The 17884-nt window shown below is 40.7% G+C and overlaps 2 protein-coding genes across 2 annotated transcripts in view; one reads left to right on the forward strand and one right to left on the reverse strand.

Annotated features, from left to right (window-relative positions):
* The window catches only part of LOC148522652 (uncharacterized), a 281599-nt gene that overhangs the window by 87044 nt on the left and 176671 nt on the right, over positions 1-17884 (reverse strand). The window lies entirely within an intron of this gene.
* Positions 7613-8608, forward strand: LOC148522653 (uncharacterized). Its single transcript, XM_088473999.1, has one exon. It carries the CDS (start codon positions 7613-7615, stop codon positions 8606-8608), a length of 996 nt encoding a protein of 331 aa, XP_088330125.1.

Below are 17884 nucleotides of genomic sequence, written 5' to 3' on the forward strand. Positions count from 1 at the left end.
ATCCTGACATATTACGTTGTATTTTTGCTGGGACATCAGACTGATTATAATATATAATTTTAAATATATTATTTTTCTATTTGTATATCTGATTTCTAATACTGTATATTGCTCATTTGTGGCAAGATAGATAAAGTTTGTTCAAAATATCCTGTAGCAGGTGATGGCTATGGCCTTAGGCTGTATGAAAATAACTATGAGCCTGCTGAACTGAACTTCTGACGAGCCCTCACATATCTTACCCAAATATTGGCAAGCAGATGCTTTCACCTACACTTGCCGCAAATCCATCTCTATGAGACCGCTTTGGAGATGAGAGTTAACTTAAACTACAGTGCCGGCACACATGGTCAGAGTTACTGACCTCTTTATCTACCATTCATGCCACTGTGATCCTGAGATGGCAATCAGCTGGCGCATCGTGGGTGATCTCCATCATAATCAGCTCTCTCCCTGCAGCGTCCCAGCTACTGACAAGGTATATCATATACTACAGGGTGTCAGCAACCCTTTCCTGACAATACCCTGCACACTGACTATTTAGACGGGACCTCTCCTACAGTACACAGAGACCCGGTGTTTTAGACATAACACAGATCTCGGGGAGTCAGTGAATACCCCTGACTCAACAACCCCCTCTTTTTTGCTGATAAAGATACAGGACTTTAACCATAGCAGTTATGACAACAAAGGGACTGCTTTTTTTCCTGTGACTGATCATAGACAGTATAATCATTCACTAATGTTATTGTTGGGCTACTGTCGCCATCCTAAATAATTCACTACATAAAGGAGAATTGCTACATACATTTAATTTAAATGGATTTCCAGGGATATCACAACTGTTACTTTACAGTGTACCTAATATTTGGATAAAATTCATTTCAAGACTGTGCAACCATTTAATAATATTTCATTGTTTTTTTCTACTATTATCGACTTTGTTTTTGTGCTTTCTAATTGCATATTCTTTTTCCTAATGAAAGTCTGATCAACTCTCTTTTTATGTGTTGTATATTTTATGAATATATGGTGCTGATCTTCAGCCCTTTTCAATAAATGTGTCTTTCATATTCATTGATGTGTGAGATACTAATGTCCCAGCATAGGTAGTAAAGTGCAGTATTCTTTTGTATATTTTTGGGTTTTGTAAGGTTGACAATAACCTTTTTGTAACTGCTGCATTATTATCTGATCCTCCTGCTCTATTAGCACTGGGTATATTCTTTTTATTAATATATTCCTATCTATATTATAATTACCTTACTCTGGAGATTATTTCATCTGTCTCTTTCCGTCCAGCTCTCCAACCAGCAACTAAGCAAGCAACTTTTCTATCAGTAGCCTGATACATCCTATTTATAGTCATTCCTCCCCCATTGCTCCTTAGCAGTTCCCAGGATGACCAGAAGGAATTCGTACACTGAGAGGTGACATGTAAATCAGGGTTTCATAACATTAGTACATTTCCATTTAACAAAGCAGCTTCTTATGTCTAGCTCCTTGTCTTGTAAATGAGGTGTAAATATTCCTAAGGTCACTTACTACAATTGGAATTGTAGTTCCATGTGTTCCATGCTGAATAAATTCCTATGTCTGCCACATAAAAAAATATACACACTATGTCTACCACAGGAAAAAATAATATACATAGTACGTCTGCCACAGCAAAAAAATATAAACAAAATGATGGGTTTTACAATTCAGCGTGATGCTGAATAACATGTGGCCGGCACTTTAGTCATAGAATGCAGGTACTCACGCCTAAATACCCAGGTTAAGTTGCAATAACCGGCATTCTCAGACTTAACCAATGCTCGACTACGCAATCAGCACAGTGAATTGAGTAGCTCATGGAGCTCCCTCCCTGGGCTATTCAGCATCGCACTGAATTGAATCGCCCTGTATGTCCACCACAGGAAATAAAATATACACAGCATGGCCCTGATTCAGAGCCGGAAGCTCTGACAGAGGGCTCACTCTGAATCAGGGCATTTTTTTTGTGTCGGCCTCCTGGCCGCTCGCTAAGCTGTGGGTGACCACCCACAGCCTTAGCGAGTGGCCAGGTGATGGTCGCAATGGCCGTGACCATTGCGACCATCGGGCTTGTGATGAGACCCTTGCGGTAGGGTATCAGTGCCGCAAGCCCCAGTGGACTTCCTGCTCTAATAGAGCAGGAAATCCACCTACTGACATCACAAGTGATGTCAGTAAGGCCAACCAGAAATGGCAGGCATTCCTACAGGAACGCCTCCATTTGCCAAACCACCCCCCCTCCCCGCCTTCCAAATGGGGCGAGCTGTCGATCAACATCGACAGCCCTCCATTTTGGATGCGAGCGCTGGAGCAAGTGCTTTATATGCTCGCTCCGGGGGTCGCGCACGCACGCACTGGCACACCATCGACCCGCTTGCGAGCGCTATGCGATCACGAGCTTGTCTGAATCAGGCCCCATGTTCACTACAGAAACAAAATATCACAAACATTGTCCACCACAGGACAGATTCAGCAAGGAATGCAAAGTGACAGATCTCACAGATGTGGCCACTGTGAGTATATGCTAATCAATGCATTGGCATGGCACCCGCAGCACTAGATGCAGATGCCCAGCACTGTACAATGCCACTCACTTCCCTCAACTGAATGCTTGATCAGTATGCATTAAAGCAAAACATTGGTAACATCGAGAACATCGGATCCATATGCACAAGTGGTTGACCTGATATGCCACAGGATTTTGGCCATGTCCTGTGTGCATCGAGACGTGAGGCTTCATATGCCAAAGCACAGCCCGTATTATGCATGCCCCTTGTAATGGCAACCCAATGCACAGGCACTCCCCTGACACCATCCACAAATGGCAATTCTTTTAAATCCACATTAGAGGGGTCTCCGTGATCACTGCCTATGCCGTGTGAACCGTTACCCATATGCACTGACTGGTTCGTGCACGTGCAATGCTGTCCATGTATATGTGCAGAGATGTAACATTGACTGGCTGCATGCAAATTATCGCTTGTGTACCTTTCTGAATCAGGCATAATATCCACCATAGAAAAAAAAACCCACAAACATTGTCTGCCAAAAATACAACACACACACACTCACTTTTTGTCAAAGAAAAAAACAAAACAAAAAATATATTTTCATTGACCCCACAAGAAAAAATGTAAAACATACATTGATTCATTGCACCCCACACCTCCCAGATAACTGAGTCACCTCACCTCACAGAGCTGTAAGGAAAGATGACCCAGAGGACTAGTTAACAGTCCCTCACTTGCATTTATCCCACCATAGCACTGGTATGCAGCAGCAGCATCAGTGAGTAGTCAGTTGCTGCACTAGCTGCATCTGTACTATGTGCATTGGTGGGACAGAGTGTGGCAGTGTGACCTATGATATAACACTGCCATCTATAGTCCCTCGGTCTTAAAGCCGACCCCCATCAGGCTGCTGTCAACGCAGTAATTATAATTACACAGCTTCTGTCTCCTGGAGTCTTCAGCTACCCAACATAGTGCGCTGTGTACATCTGACATTTTCAGCAGTGCATATGATCCCAATGTGCCCCTTTGAACCCGCCGGGCCCTAGGTGGGTGTCCTTGTTGCCTAGTGGGAAATCCAGCTTTGATGCCACCAATCCTCTCACACCTACTGTCAGCTGATGGACCAGGATGCTGCCATTATCTCTGCACACACTATTGGAATGGGGATAGTGTGACCATCTCACAGTCGCTTACCTCAGTGTGATGTGTGCAGAGGAATCAGTGATCATTGTTGTATAAGATACCAGGTTTTAAAAAGGTAAATAAGACTTACTTGTGTTAGAGACTTGGGTAGGTTTGGTGTAAGGGCCTAGTGTACATAACATAAGCTGGAGAAAACTATGCTAAACAAATTTGATTTAATAGTTTGCTTTATGAAACAAATATGCATGTGTCCAGCAGCATATGAGCATTTGTCAAAGACTGAGGGGCAGATTCAATTTGATACGAGGTTTACCCCTGAAACTAAGATGCTGCCTCAGATACACAGGGAAAAGTATAGATTCAAACAAATAACAGCATTATAGGTTACCACATGCTACCGAAGGGTTTCTTATACTGGGAATTGGACAAATAATCATGGGCATAAATTACATGGATGCAAGAGGAGCTGCTGTTATGGGGCCCTGCACTGAGTATCAAAAGTATGATGCTTTTAAACCTACCATTCTGCTCCTGTAAGAAATCATTTTAATAAATGATGCACTGATGCATCTATGTTAAAAATTAAATGTGTAAAATAAAAAAGGTGCTACCCCAAAGAACAACCTGCCCTGGGCTTTTAACAGTCAGTCCTGGATGTGCTTAAATGCAGGGGACAAACATGGGGGTCCCCTGTCCTTAAGCACAACCAGCGTCGGGCTAGTCAGAACTAGCCCTGACTGCCAAAATATGGGGAACAAACAAAGTAGGGGTCCTTGTACTTTGTGCAACAAGCACTTGGCTCTGATCTGGTTCTGTTTCTGGAAATACAGGGGGAAAAATTGCATAGGGTCCCTCTGTATTTTCCAGAACCACCACCAGACTTTTTGTTGTGGGGGGCTGATGCCACAGCCAGGGGAGCCCTTTCACTGGGCCCCCTAGCCAAAGCACTAACCCTGACCACTACTCAGTCCATGCTAGGGATCCCTGGGGAGCTGGGGACCACCCAGTAAAGGTGTCCCCCTCTCACAGCTTCCATCCTTCACTTAAAGGTACAGAGAAAAACAATATGAAAAAATAGTGTCTTTGTTTTATTTCAATATTTCTTTTGCAGGGGTAGTAAAGCTACCAGCAAGCCCTTAATCTTTTGCTTGCCAGTACTTGTGATTCTCCAAATACAAGTATGTGGGTCCTGCTGGAACATGTAGTACCACTGCAAAATACAATATTTATACTTTAATATACACCACACTACACTATCAACCCAGCACCCAACGCCCAGGGGTGCCAGGGATAGCCCCGGGTTATCAGACTGAGCCTGGGGTGCCCTGGAGGGAAGTAACCCTTTATTGGGGGCCCCCAGCTCCCCATGGATCCCCAGCCTGGGCTGACTAGCTGGAGAACCTGGTGAAAGGGCTCCCTTGGCTCTGGAATCAGCCCCCACTAGAAATGGTCCAGTGCTGGTTCTGGTAAATACAATGGTACCCTATGCATTTTTTCTCTTGTAATTCCAGAACCAGGACCAACCCTTAGCCCAGTGCTGGTTGTACTGAATATTGTCATTTGTTCCCTGTATTCTGGCAATCTGGACTGGTTCTGATCAGCCTGTTGCTGGTTGTTCTTAATATGGGGAACCCAATGTCATTTGTTCTCCTTATTTTGCACAACCAGTTCTGGGTCATTAAAAGCCCAGTGCTGGTTGCTCTTTTGGGGGAAGGGGCATGCCGCTTTTTTTTTACACATTAAAATCTTTTTACACACATATGCAGGTTTGAATCCTGCATCTGCAACAGATGCCGGTTACCTCCCCTGGGTCCTACTGCCTGCTGCCCATCCCACCTTGGCCACTAATGGCCACCACCGCCACCTGCTTTCTCCCCCAGGTGTTAACAGAAGCTAACACACACTCCCTTTCCTGGGTCCTAGCCACAACAAATGCCAGCTTCCTTCCCTCTGGTCCTGGCCCCCGCTACCACCTGTAGAGGACATGCTACTTGGGGCACATAAGAGAAGCCACATTGAGTACACCTGCTAAAGGTTCTGAGAGAGATAAATGTATTCCCCACTATGTAATCAAGTATATATAGTTATAAATAATACTGATCTCTGATTATTGCTTTATGAACTAATAACCTTTGCTGAAAATGTGTGTTTCTGCATGTTCTCCCTAGTTTAGGATCAGCTGATTTCATCTGTGGGTTATTTCCCCTGCTGTCTCGTCTAGAAATTTATAGATGTTTATAATGTAACAAAAGTCTTGGTGTCATATGCTTAATGTTTGAAACCACCTCAAAAGAGGAAGTGCACCAGACTCTGGAAATACCCTTGTATCTAAAGATTAGTATGTGTCTTACTTCTCCGAACTACATCCTGTTTTTTGTAACAAATGAGATACTGTGTGTTTTAAAGAATCTGCTATATTAACCCCATCGGATTAAACGAGTCTTCAGTCTCAATCTCTTAAACACGATTTGCTGTTTGATTTATTGGGGTTCCCAGTCGACTGGTAAGGGGAAAACACAGAACTGACAATCGAAGGGACTTGGTAGTGGAACATCTCCAACATTTCATGGGGGCTCGTCCGGGATTTCTGGGACCAGTGCCGCTGCTACAGAATAGATGACACCACGTCCGCCTGCTGTACACAACTACTGACAATCCCAGGTGAGTGATTTCAAAGTTATGATTTCAATTTAATTAATCCGTCAGTGTTTGTTTACTGCCTGTGAGACAGTCTATCTATATGTAGTAAGTATACCTGGTATATTTTGAACCCGATTGTCTGTTTCTGAATTATTTTCATGATACAGTAAAAATTAATGTTATATGAATGCCATGTAATAACTGTTTGTGTACTGTTACTCTCTGGTATAAGAAACATATTAATGAATTCAACTGTCAATTGCTATCTGTAGGTTCTATTGTACATTCTGGTGTTTTACAAAACAAGGATATTTCTTTTGTTGTCAGTATTGGTTGTCATGTTGATAAAGACATAATTGACAGATTTGTAGGACAAGGGTTTCCTGATTGTTTGGTTGGTTTACCTATTAATTTTGTACCTCTGCAATTTGAAATACTGTGTTATAGTGATAGTAGAATATTACCCCTGTCAGTTCAGAGAATTATTGAAAGAGGAAGTCCCAGTGTTTATTCTGAACGTATCAGTCAGTGGCAAAAGAAAATGAACAATATACATAGAAAGCTCAGAAAATAACAGATTTTAGACTAATTATTATAGTAATCTAAGCAGTGCGATACAGTTGAGTAGCCCACTACAGTATTGTCCCGTGACCTGATCCCTCACACACACGGACAATGGGTGCACAAGTTAGTAAGACGGGAGAATTGAGTCCCCTAGAAATAATTTGTCAGAGAGAGGGCACGAAAGCTCTCAAAGGTATTTCTGTTATTTTCAAAAGAGCAGGATTTCCACCTGAAGGTATGCTAGACCCTGACAAATGGAAATGGTTCAGAAATAATAATATAGACTGGTTGACAAAGAAGAGTTATTTGGACACGGTCACAATATGGCAAACAGTTACACAAGAAATAGAGTATGAAGATAGGAAAAGGTCTGATTTAAATGATATGTACCAGTTAGACTGGCAGCTCCATCAACTGCAATACAAAATGAAGTATCCACATTAACATCCCAGAACTTGTATCCCAGAATTGACTTAAATACCATTCAAGGGTGTGGTATAGAATCACAAGATAAAGTAAATTTAGATAAAACTAGAGGAAGAGAATGTAGGTTTTGTCATTTTTGTGTCCCAGAGGGTTCAGAGAAATGTCCCGCTTGTGATAACTGGGTATCACCTGATGCCCCACCATGTAGTCAAGGTAGTAATGTAACTAATACTTCCCTTACAAATAAACAAAAAATGTCATATGTACTAAAAAGACTGGCACCCCATAACATGAGTCCTTGTAGGGGTACAATAGCGGGTCCAGAGGGACATCACATTTTACCTATAAGAGTACAAACATCTCCAAATCCCAGGTTTAATGCAGAGCAAGTAGATCCTTCAAATGGTCCTGAATACATTGAACAAGAGGTATATAACCCATGGTTTCAATCTGATATGTTAAGAATTGTTAATGATTTGCCTGATATCAGACGACATCCACATACGTTTTATCAGAAAATGGAACAGGTTAAAACTATTTACAGACCATGTTGGGTAGATCTGGAACAAATTGTAAAAGCATCAGCAGGACATGGAGAATATTATAAAATGATTGCAATCATTGTTCAGGGAGTTCAACAGGGCAGACCAGAAATTGTGGCACTTCCCGCAGTAGGAGCAAGATATAGCCAACATAGTGGAAACTTGTTACTAAATAGAATACAATGGAGATGTGCAGAGATTCAACAAACTGCTCCAGCTGCACCAGATTTAGTTAAAAAAACAGACACAGTACGGGCATATTATGATAAACTAATTACTAGACAGGAAGAAGAAGGTTATCCTGTTACAGAAATAGCAGGAGCTAGGCTGTGTAAAACGAAGTTTTTGAATGGACTTAGAAATGACTTGAGAACTCAGTTATTTCAGATCAGACCAGAAGCCATGGTAATGGATATTGAAGGAATTTTACAAGTATTGGAAGGGATTGAGGATGTTGAACAGGATAAAAAAGACCGGAAAGCTACAAAAGCACAGGTAGTGATGGTGAATCTGGTTCAGAGTCAGCCACCACGGCAGAGAACAACTGCAAAGCAACCAACTAAAGCTTATACACAGAGGAAGCAGTATGACTCCCAAGGTAATGATATGACAGGCAAGTGTTTCTTTTGTAAACTTCCCGGACACCAAAAAAAGGATTGTAGAAAGCATCAGAAATATTTGTTATCACAGCGACAGATGTCTGAACATCCGTACACTGCAGGAATGCAGCACCCACAAGCATGAAGATATACAGCTCCCGTGTCATCAGTGCCTGTCTTTGCTTCACTTCAGGATAACACCACACCCACAGGTACTGTCACTGTTACTTTACCCACAGGACAAGAACTCAATTGTGTGATTGATACCGGAGCTCAGAAATCAGTTTTTATGCATGATCAGATCCCCCCTCAACTTCTTACTACAGAGACAATACAAGGCACAGGTCTGGGAGGTCAAGCAATGCCTCTCAAAGAAAGTAAACAACTCTTTCTGCTTATTAATGATGAACCTACTCCAGTTCCAGTGGCATTCCTTACCTCTCCCACCTGTCCGGTGAACCTGTTGGGAGCAGATATACTCGCACTTATGCAAGCCTCAATACAATACACACCAAAAGGAGTCAAGTACACCAGCAATATTCCAAATGAGGTGAGCAATAGTATTGAGGCAGCCATACAAGTTTATCTGTTTCAGGAATTGACTCGCTGCCACAATGGATTTTAACTGTACCTGACAAACTGTGGTCAAAAGGAAAGACTGATGTGGGACTTCTACAAGTACAGCCAGTACAACTATCCCTCAAACCAGGTACCATACCAGTCTCTGTTAAACAGTACCCACTCACACCAGCACAAGAAAATGCTATTTCACAACAGCTGCAAACATACTTGGACATAGGGGTCATAATACAATGCAGGTCCCCTTTCAACACCCCTCTCTTCCCTGTAAAGAAGCGGGGTACAGGAAAACAAGGAGAAGTACAATACAGACTGGTTCATGATTTGAGGGAAATAAACAAGAGACTTGTAGTCAATACCCCAATAGTACCAAACCCACATACTCTCCTAAATCAGATACCACCCTCAGCAAGATGGTTCACCGTAGCAGACCTTGCAAATGCTTTTTTCTCTGTTCCTATTACAAAAGATTCCCAGCATCTACTAGCATTTACACATAAAGGAAAACAGTATTGCTGGACACGCTTGCCACAAGGGGGTGCCACTTCACCAAGTGATTTTTCTGAAGCTATGTCCACAATACTTCAAGCATGGAGACCTTTATTTCCAGATGAAACTCAACTCATCCAGTATGTTGATGATTTACTGCTAGCTACCACATCTGAAAGCAAGTGCCAAGAAGAGACAGTATCCTTGTTAAAGTTCCTGGAGGAACAAAACTGCAGAGTTTCCAAAGAAAAACTACAACTAGCAAAACAGAAAGTGATCTTTCTAGGACATTGCATCTCACACGGCACAAGGCATCTAACAGCGGAAAGGAAGCTGATATTACAAGCAAAGGTACCAAAGACTATAAAACAAGTCCGTTCCTTTTTGGGTCTCTTAGGATATTGCCACGAATGGGTCCCCCTAGCCTCGGTATTCATGCAGACACTGTATGACAGCATCAAAAAGAGGGCCCATATCCCACTCCCCAGCAGATGGAAGAATCAGTGACACAACTCAAAGTAGCTGTCACCACTTCCCCGGCCCTAGGCTTACCGGATTACAGCAAACCCTTCACCCACTGCTGCCACGAAGAAAAAGGCCATGTAATAGGAGTGCTCACCCAAAAACATGGACTGAAGCAACGACCAGTGGCCTACTACTCCAGCAAGCTAGACAACATTATCCAAGGGGCACCTACTTGCATCAGAGCAGTAGCAGCAGCAGCAGTCTTAAAAGACAAAAGCACAGACATCGTACTTGATCATCCGTTAACTATTCAAGTACCCCATGCAGTAACAGAAATACTTCAACAAGCCAGAACTAAACACCTTTCAGCAGCAAGGCTAACCAAATATGAAGTGGCATTACTCAGTGCAACTAACGTAACTATAAGAAGATGTACTACCCTCAACCCTGCCACTCTCCTTCCAAGCTTACTCGAGCAACAAGAAGATCCTGAATCACTAGATTCAAAAGGAGGGAGAAATATGGTCTATCCAGACTTATATGCCTGCACCGCAAGTGGTGAAGAGCAAAATGATCAAGTAAGGGACGATAAAATATACAATTAAAAAAATTTTGACTGTCATGATTGTCTGGCCCTTATGGATCAAGAAACCTCACCTTTACCACATGTTACAGACACTGCTCTCCCAAATGCACATTATGAACTGTTTGTAGATGGCTCTAGATATTATGACAATGGGACACCTTACACAGGATATGCTGTAACCACACAAGATGACATCATAGAAGCAGGACCACTACCCTCACATCTATCAGCACAAGCAGCAGAAATAGTAGCTCTCACAAAGGCTCTAGAATATGCAGAAAAAGCTACTGCCAACATCTATACAGATTCAAGATATGCTTGGGGGGTTACACAGGATTACGGAAACATATGGAAAAGCAGAGACTTTAAAACAGTGGCAGGCAAACAAATACAGCATGCAGAACTTATAAAACAACTTTTTCAAGCACTTGAATTACCCCATAAAGTGGCTATTATTAAGGTTCAAGCACATACCAGAAATCAGACCAGCATAACCAAAGGGAATTGCACAGCAGACAGAGCAGCAAAACAAGCAGCTTACAAAGGCATAACAGCATATGTCACACAAACTGAAGGTACAACAACAATGCCAGATTTTCAAGACCTACAAAAACTCCAAGAACAAGCAGGACCAGAAGAAAAATCATCATGGGAAAGGAAAGGAGCCTGCAAGGAGGAATTCACAGGACTATGGAAAGCAGGTAACCTATTATGTCTACCAAGGGTATTGTACCCACCCATGTATCAAGTTACTCATGGTCTCACGCATATAGGAAAAGATCAAATGGGAAACCTGGTAAAGGAAAGATGGATAGTTCCAGGATTCTTCCCAGCAGCTGCACGGTTTGTACAAGCCTGCTGGATCTGTGGGATCTCCAACCCAGGACAAAAGGTAAAGACTACCATGGGAGCCATTCCAAAAAGTTATTTTCCTTTCCAGAGACTGCAAATTGACTATATTCAGATGCCCAAAGTTGGGATTTATGAATATGCACTGGTCTGTTTAGACACCTTCACAAAATGGATTGAGGCCTGGCCAGTGGCTAAAGCCTTTGCAAGGAACACAGCAAAAAAACTCCTCTCAGAAATCATCTGTAGGTATGGAGTACCAGAGGTAATTGAATCAGATAGAGGCACACACTTCACAGGAGAAGTAATGACTCATATCATGGAAGATTTGGGGATTCAACAGGCCTTTCACACGCCCTACAGGCCACAGGCCAGTGCCCTAGTAGAGAAATTCAATGGAACTCTTAAACTTAAGATATTAAAAGCAGCACAAGAGACAGGGAAAAATTGGTTAGAATGTTTACCAATAGCTCTGTTTAGTATAAGAACCACCCCATCTAAAGCCACAGGGCTGTCTCCATATGAAATTTTGTTTGGGACTATCCCTAAGATAGGATGTTATTATCCACAAGAAATGCAACATAAACATGCTGACTTAACTGCATATGTCAAAGCCTTAACTGAAAAACTCACCTCTCTGCATTCTCTAGCTTTCGCCTCTCTCCCAGATTCTAAGGCAGATCTCAGTCCACATCAGCTGCAACCAGGTGACTGGGTCTATCTGAAAAGACACGTCAGGAAAGCGCTGGAACCCAGATATGATGGGCCATACCAAGTGTTACTGACTACTCCAACATCGGTGAAAGTTAAAGGGAGAGAGACTTGGATTCATGCGTCACATTGCAAACTCACTAAAGTTAAGTTTGATTTTTAAAAAAAAATAAAAATATATGATCATGTGGAAAGAATTAATGGGTCCTAATCCAAATAGAGGTGTGTGGGGATGCATTATGTGTATAAGCCTCTTTATAGTGCTCACCTATACATATTTATTTGGAATAATGATAATAGAGGCTGAGAAACAGAAGAATTTTACTCAAACTAATCATACCTTGACAAGAGGAAAAAGGGACGTTGCAGTGTGGCCCAACTCAGTTATACAGTAGTCCCACATGATGGTAGCTCGAGCATTGAATTTGACTGATTGTTGGATATGCACACATGCCCCAGTCAGTGCTAGGTCCATGCATTGGGTAGCAGTACCACTGACTTTATCAGAGCTTAAGGAACTTAATTATAGTTTGGGCAGCACATATAACAAAACGATGGCAGAGACTCCTGTCTCATTTATGACAGCATATACCATCGGATATCCACAATTCTGCATAGAAGCACCTCCAGTCACAACAAAACAAATCTTTCAAGATGGGTTCATATTAACTCCTACTCAGGCACGAGTAGGACAGGTAAAATGTTCACAGGCCCAAGTAAATTTCACAACAAATTTCACTCACAACAAAGTATATTATTTAGGATGGTGTGACAAAGGACAACTGGTAGTACACCGAGAAATCAAAGTACAGATTAATCAAACCAATGCAATTATACAAGTGTGGTTCAATGCAAACGATTCATGTATAAATAATCGAGACATACTAGGCCCATACTCCCAGAACATAAGTGAATATCGCAGAATAACCCGACACAGCAGAGATTCAAGTGTGCTTCAAGTGGCATACGGAGTGGTTCTGGGATATACATATATCCTAGAACAAGGGTTGTATTTTCTGTGTGGGAGACGTGCTTATAAGTGGATACCTTATGGGGCTTCAGGCATGTGCACTATAGGATGAGTCATTCCTGCAGTGCTAATTCAGAAGGAATATACTGAAGAACAGGTGCAAGCTGCCCAACATACTCACCAACTAGCCCGCCGTAGTATAAAGAAAAGTAATACACATGCACATGACTTAATATTCATTCCATGGTATAAGAAAATGGGCTTAGCACTAGCAGGAGGTACAATACAGAATGCACATAACATAGAAGCCCTAGCAAAACTGCTAGACAATGTAACCAAAATATATGATGAGACATTTAGATTGGTGCTGGATGATGTAAAAATGATAAAGAGGGAAGCCCAGGCACATAGAATGGTATTGGATTACTTGACAGCAAAAGAAGGAGGAATGTGCATGGTAGTAGCAGAATCCTGTTGTAATTACCTCAATAGAACTGACTCTATAGAAGAAGCTATAGAGGAACATTTAGATAAAATACAGGAATTAAAGGAAGAATTCAGGAAAAAACACAATGACCCTGAATATGACATTTCCACAGATGGATGGTTTTCCTGGCTCAATCCAGCTAACTGGTTTAGTGGGATAAAAGGATGGATTGTGGGCATTTTCATGTTCCTTCTGAAAATAGTGAGCCTAGGATTATTGATATATGTATGTCTTAAAGTGTTTTTCTGTTGTTTTTCAGTTTGTAAGAAACGTGTGACTAACGCATTGGACTCCTCCAAATACAAAGAACTGCAGAAGAGCTGGGCAAAGAAAAGTCATGAACAGCTTACGAGAATGGATATGTGTGATTCGCGCCTTTAGGCCCCTCGCTCGGACAGTATGATTAGCATCATCTCAGTGGGGCCATAGCCATTAGCACCATTCTTCCTAAACTGTTTGCTTAACTGTATGATAGGTAGACAAATTGTACTGCCAGAAGCTCAACTGCTAGATCAGATTAATTATAAAAGGAGGGAATGAGAGAGATAAATGTATTCCCCCCTATGTAATCAAGTATATATAGTTATAAATAATACTGATCTCTGATTATTGCTTTATGAACTAATAACCTTTGCTGAAAATGTGTGTTTCTGCATGTTCCCCCTAGTTTAGGATCAGCTGATTTCATCTGTGGGTTATTTCCCCTGCTGTCTCGTCTAGAAATTTATAGATGTTTATAATGTAACAAAAGTCTTGGTGTCATATGCTTAATGTTTGAAACCACCTCAAAAGAGGAAGTGCACCAGACTCTGGAAATACCCTTGTATCTAAAGATTAGTATGTGTCTTACTTCTCCGAACCACATCCTGTTTTTTGTAACAAATGAGATACTATGTGTTTTAAAGAATCTGCTATATTAACCCCATCGGATTAAACGAGTCTTCAGTCTCAATCTCTTAAACACGACTTGCTGTTTGATTTATTGGGGTTCCCAGTCGACTGGTAAGGGGAAAACACAGAACTGACAATCGAAGGGACTTGGTAGTGGAACATCTCCAACAGTTCCTACTAAGGCTTTGCATGGAATTGAAACTTTCTATCTCTATGCAAAAAAGTTTTTTTAGGCAAGTCCGCACAAAGGAAAAAAATGAAGGGTATTACAAAAAATTCACCTTGATTAGGATTTAAGATCAGAAAATCTCCCAAAACTCACCAAAGAAATCACAAAAATTTGAACAAAACTACCTTTATATAAAAATATATGTTGGTAGCAATTCTGTTTGGTCAATGGTGCTCCCCCAAGTCATGTATAGTCATAATAGTAGAGAAAAAGAGAAAAAAGGACTCTGTGTGGGAGCACACTTATTGGGAGAAAATATAGTTAAAACGTAACTTTTTTTATATGAGTATTTCAACTGATCTCGTACATGTATATGATTGAACTAAAACTATTTAGTTCTGTTCTTGATGTTTCTAGTAAACTATTATTGTATTGCAGATTCATAGATGATTTATTAATTTTCTGGTCAGGTCAAATTGATGAACTACAAAATCTTCTAGAAACACACAATTGTTCGGGCCATGAGGTGCAATTGACCTTTACCATTGACAGTGTGAGTATACACTTTTTGGATGTTATCATTTCTTTGAAAGATGGGGTGATTAATACTGATTTGTATATTAAAGATACAGATAGAAATACCATTTTAAGACATGACAGCTTTCATCCACTGTCTTTATGCCGTGGTTTACCCTACTCTCAAATGTTGAGGGTTAGGCGTATTACCAGTGACACGCTCAATTAGAACATCAATTGAATTTAATGGTTAATAAATTTGCAACCCATGGATATAAGCTAAACGAATTGTATAAGATCAAGCAGAGAGTGTTAGTTTTGACCAGAGAAATGACCTTCAGTTCTAACCAAATGAACAAAACATCTGTTCAGATCATGCCCTGGGTAAATCAATTTAACACTAGAAGCAGAGATACAGCCAGGATAGTAAAAAATCTTTGGCCATTAGTTAATACTGACAGTGATTTACCTACTTTGAAGGATTCTAGAGTAATGCCATGCTACACTCGTGCTAGGAACCTTAAAGACCATTTGGTGAAACTTGATGTGGCCAGAATTAAAGAAAAAACCCCAACACTTTTTATCTTTAAAAAACGGCTACCACCATTGTTTGGGATGTATAACCTGTAGGGCGGTGATTTTGGGTGATACCTTTAACCATCCGCATACGGGTAAGAGATTCTCTATTAGGTTTCCGGTGACATGCAGTACCACATTTGTGGTTTATATGCTGTTTTGCCCATGTGGATTAAACTACGTGGGCAAAACAGAATGCCAAATTAAAGAACGTTTGGTGTTACACCGGTCGGCTATCCATATAGGTATAAACACAGGGTCCAGTGATCAGCCGGTCGCTAGGCATTGGATAGCCCAGAAACATGGAGTGGCGGACTTAAGGTTAAAAATTATTGATCACATCCCATTGAATATTAGGGGTGGTAATAGATCTCAAAAATTATTGCAAGCAGAGTGTCATTGGATTTTTAAACTTGACACCATGGCACCCAAGGGGCTTAATGAAACCCTTGGCCTGCAGTGTTTCTTATAGGCTTGTTATCCTGTGCTTCATATAAAATCTGAGTACTCCTGCTGGTCCAGCTGACATTATACCACGTTTCCATGTCCTTATTTAGGTTATTTATGTGGATGTTTTTATTAGATCATATATATTTTACAGTACTGTATGCCTTATATATCGCAGGTACATTTATTACAGGTTATGGTATTTATGTGGATATAATGTAGCTACTACAACATTACGAATGAAAATAATTGTATGTATTTGTAGTTTTGGTTAATGTAATATCTTTATGATGTGGGTAGATGTTCCCTGATATTGACATTTTCTTCATACTTCCGGCAACAGGTTGGTTGCCATGCCTACATGGGCGGCTTGGGTGATCCGGTCACCTCGCGGACACTTCCTGATGACGTCACACTGACCGCAACTCTGCCTTCCGGGTGCGCGTCTGTTGGGACTGATGGAGGTGGACGCTGAGGTTCCGGCTCACCTGAATTAGGTTATTTTAAATTGTTTATCTATTTATGTGTACTGTATTAGTGTATGTGTGCATCCCAGACAAAGGGCTGATGCCCGAAATGTTGGATTGACGTAATAAAGCTGCTGTTCTTGTTTGTTTAAACAGTCATGGAGTGCCGCCATTATTCGTTGCTTATATATATATATATATATATATATATATATATATATATATATATATAGCTTTCCATGTGTCCCAAAATGTTGGTATGGTATCATGTAATACGATCACATAAACATTTCAGTTATTTCACAAGTCTCCTGAGTGCCGCCATTTGCTTCCAATGGTAATATATATATATATATATATATATATATATACTGGCAGAACAAGGCACCTTATTTATAGTTTTATCTTACACTGTTTCCCATAGAAGGAATTACAGTCCTACAAGGAGCTGCTAAAACTTTTAAATGGATAGAAAGCTCTTTCTTCTACTGGTCCCAGCACCTGTATGAGCAGAACAGCTGTATATTACAGAGATCAGTTACAACATTGGAGGCACAATCAACACTTGCAACACTTCCATTGATTTTGTTAATCAATTCCTTATACCTATTTGTCTCTTTCTTTACTATGTTTTATGGTCTAATATTATGATAATATTTGTCAATATGGATAATCTTACTTTTATAAAAAAATGTATAAAGTTATGTTTTAAACCAGTGCAATATTCCAGGAAAACTTCTATTCTCTCTCTTGTTTGCTGTGTTGTACAGTATTAGGTGTCACTAGTAGCAGCACCTTATGCCATGATAGTGGCAAATTACATTTCAAAAAAGGGTTTTTCCCTATACACATTTTTTATTACACTGTGGCAGCGGATCAACTACAGATGTTTCTGTTTACCTGTATTAAACAAGATTGATTTATATAAAACACTTGTCATATTCAGAAAATAAAAATGTCCTCACATGTAAACATATAGAAGTGATACAATTTCTAGAGAAATTGGGGAAAAGTTTATACAATTCATTAATTTCTTATATGAATCCCCCAGTACATTTATTCTAATTAATGGTAATAAGAGCAAAAAAGTAACAATAAATAGGGGCTCACATCAGGGATGCCCACTCTCTCCAATTTTGTTCAATCTAGTGTTGGACTCTATGTTATGTTATTTGCAGAACTGGTCAGTCCTGATGGGCATTGTGGCTAGATCAAGTGA

Source organism: Taudactylus pleione, unplaced genomic scaffold, assembly GCF_031769625.1.
Source record: "Taudactylus pleione unplaced genomic scaffold, aTauple2 ptg000145l, whole genome shotgun sequence".
NCBI classification, from domain to species: domain Eukaryota; kingdom Metazoa; phylum Chordata; class Amphibia; order Anura; family Myobatrachidae; genus Taudactylus; species Taudactylus pleione.

What these genes read in the sequence shown, in the direction of transcription:
- LOC148522653 (XM_088473999.1), top strand. Translation starts at nt 7,613, where the DNA reads ATGAGTCCTTGTAGGGGTACAATAGCGGGTCCAGAGGGACATCACATT.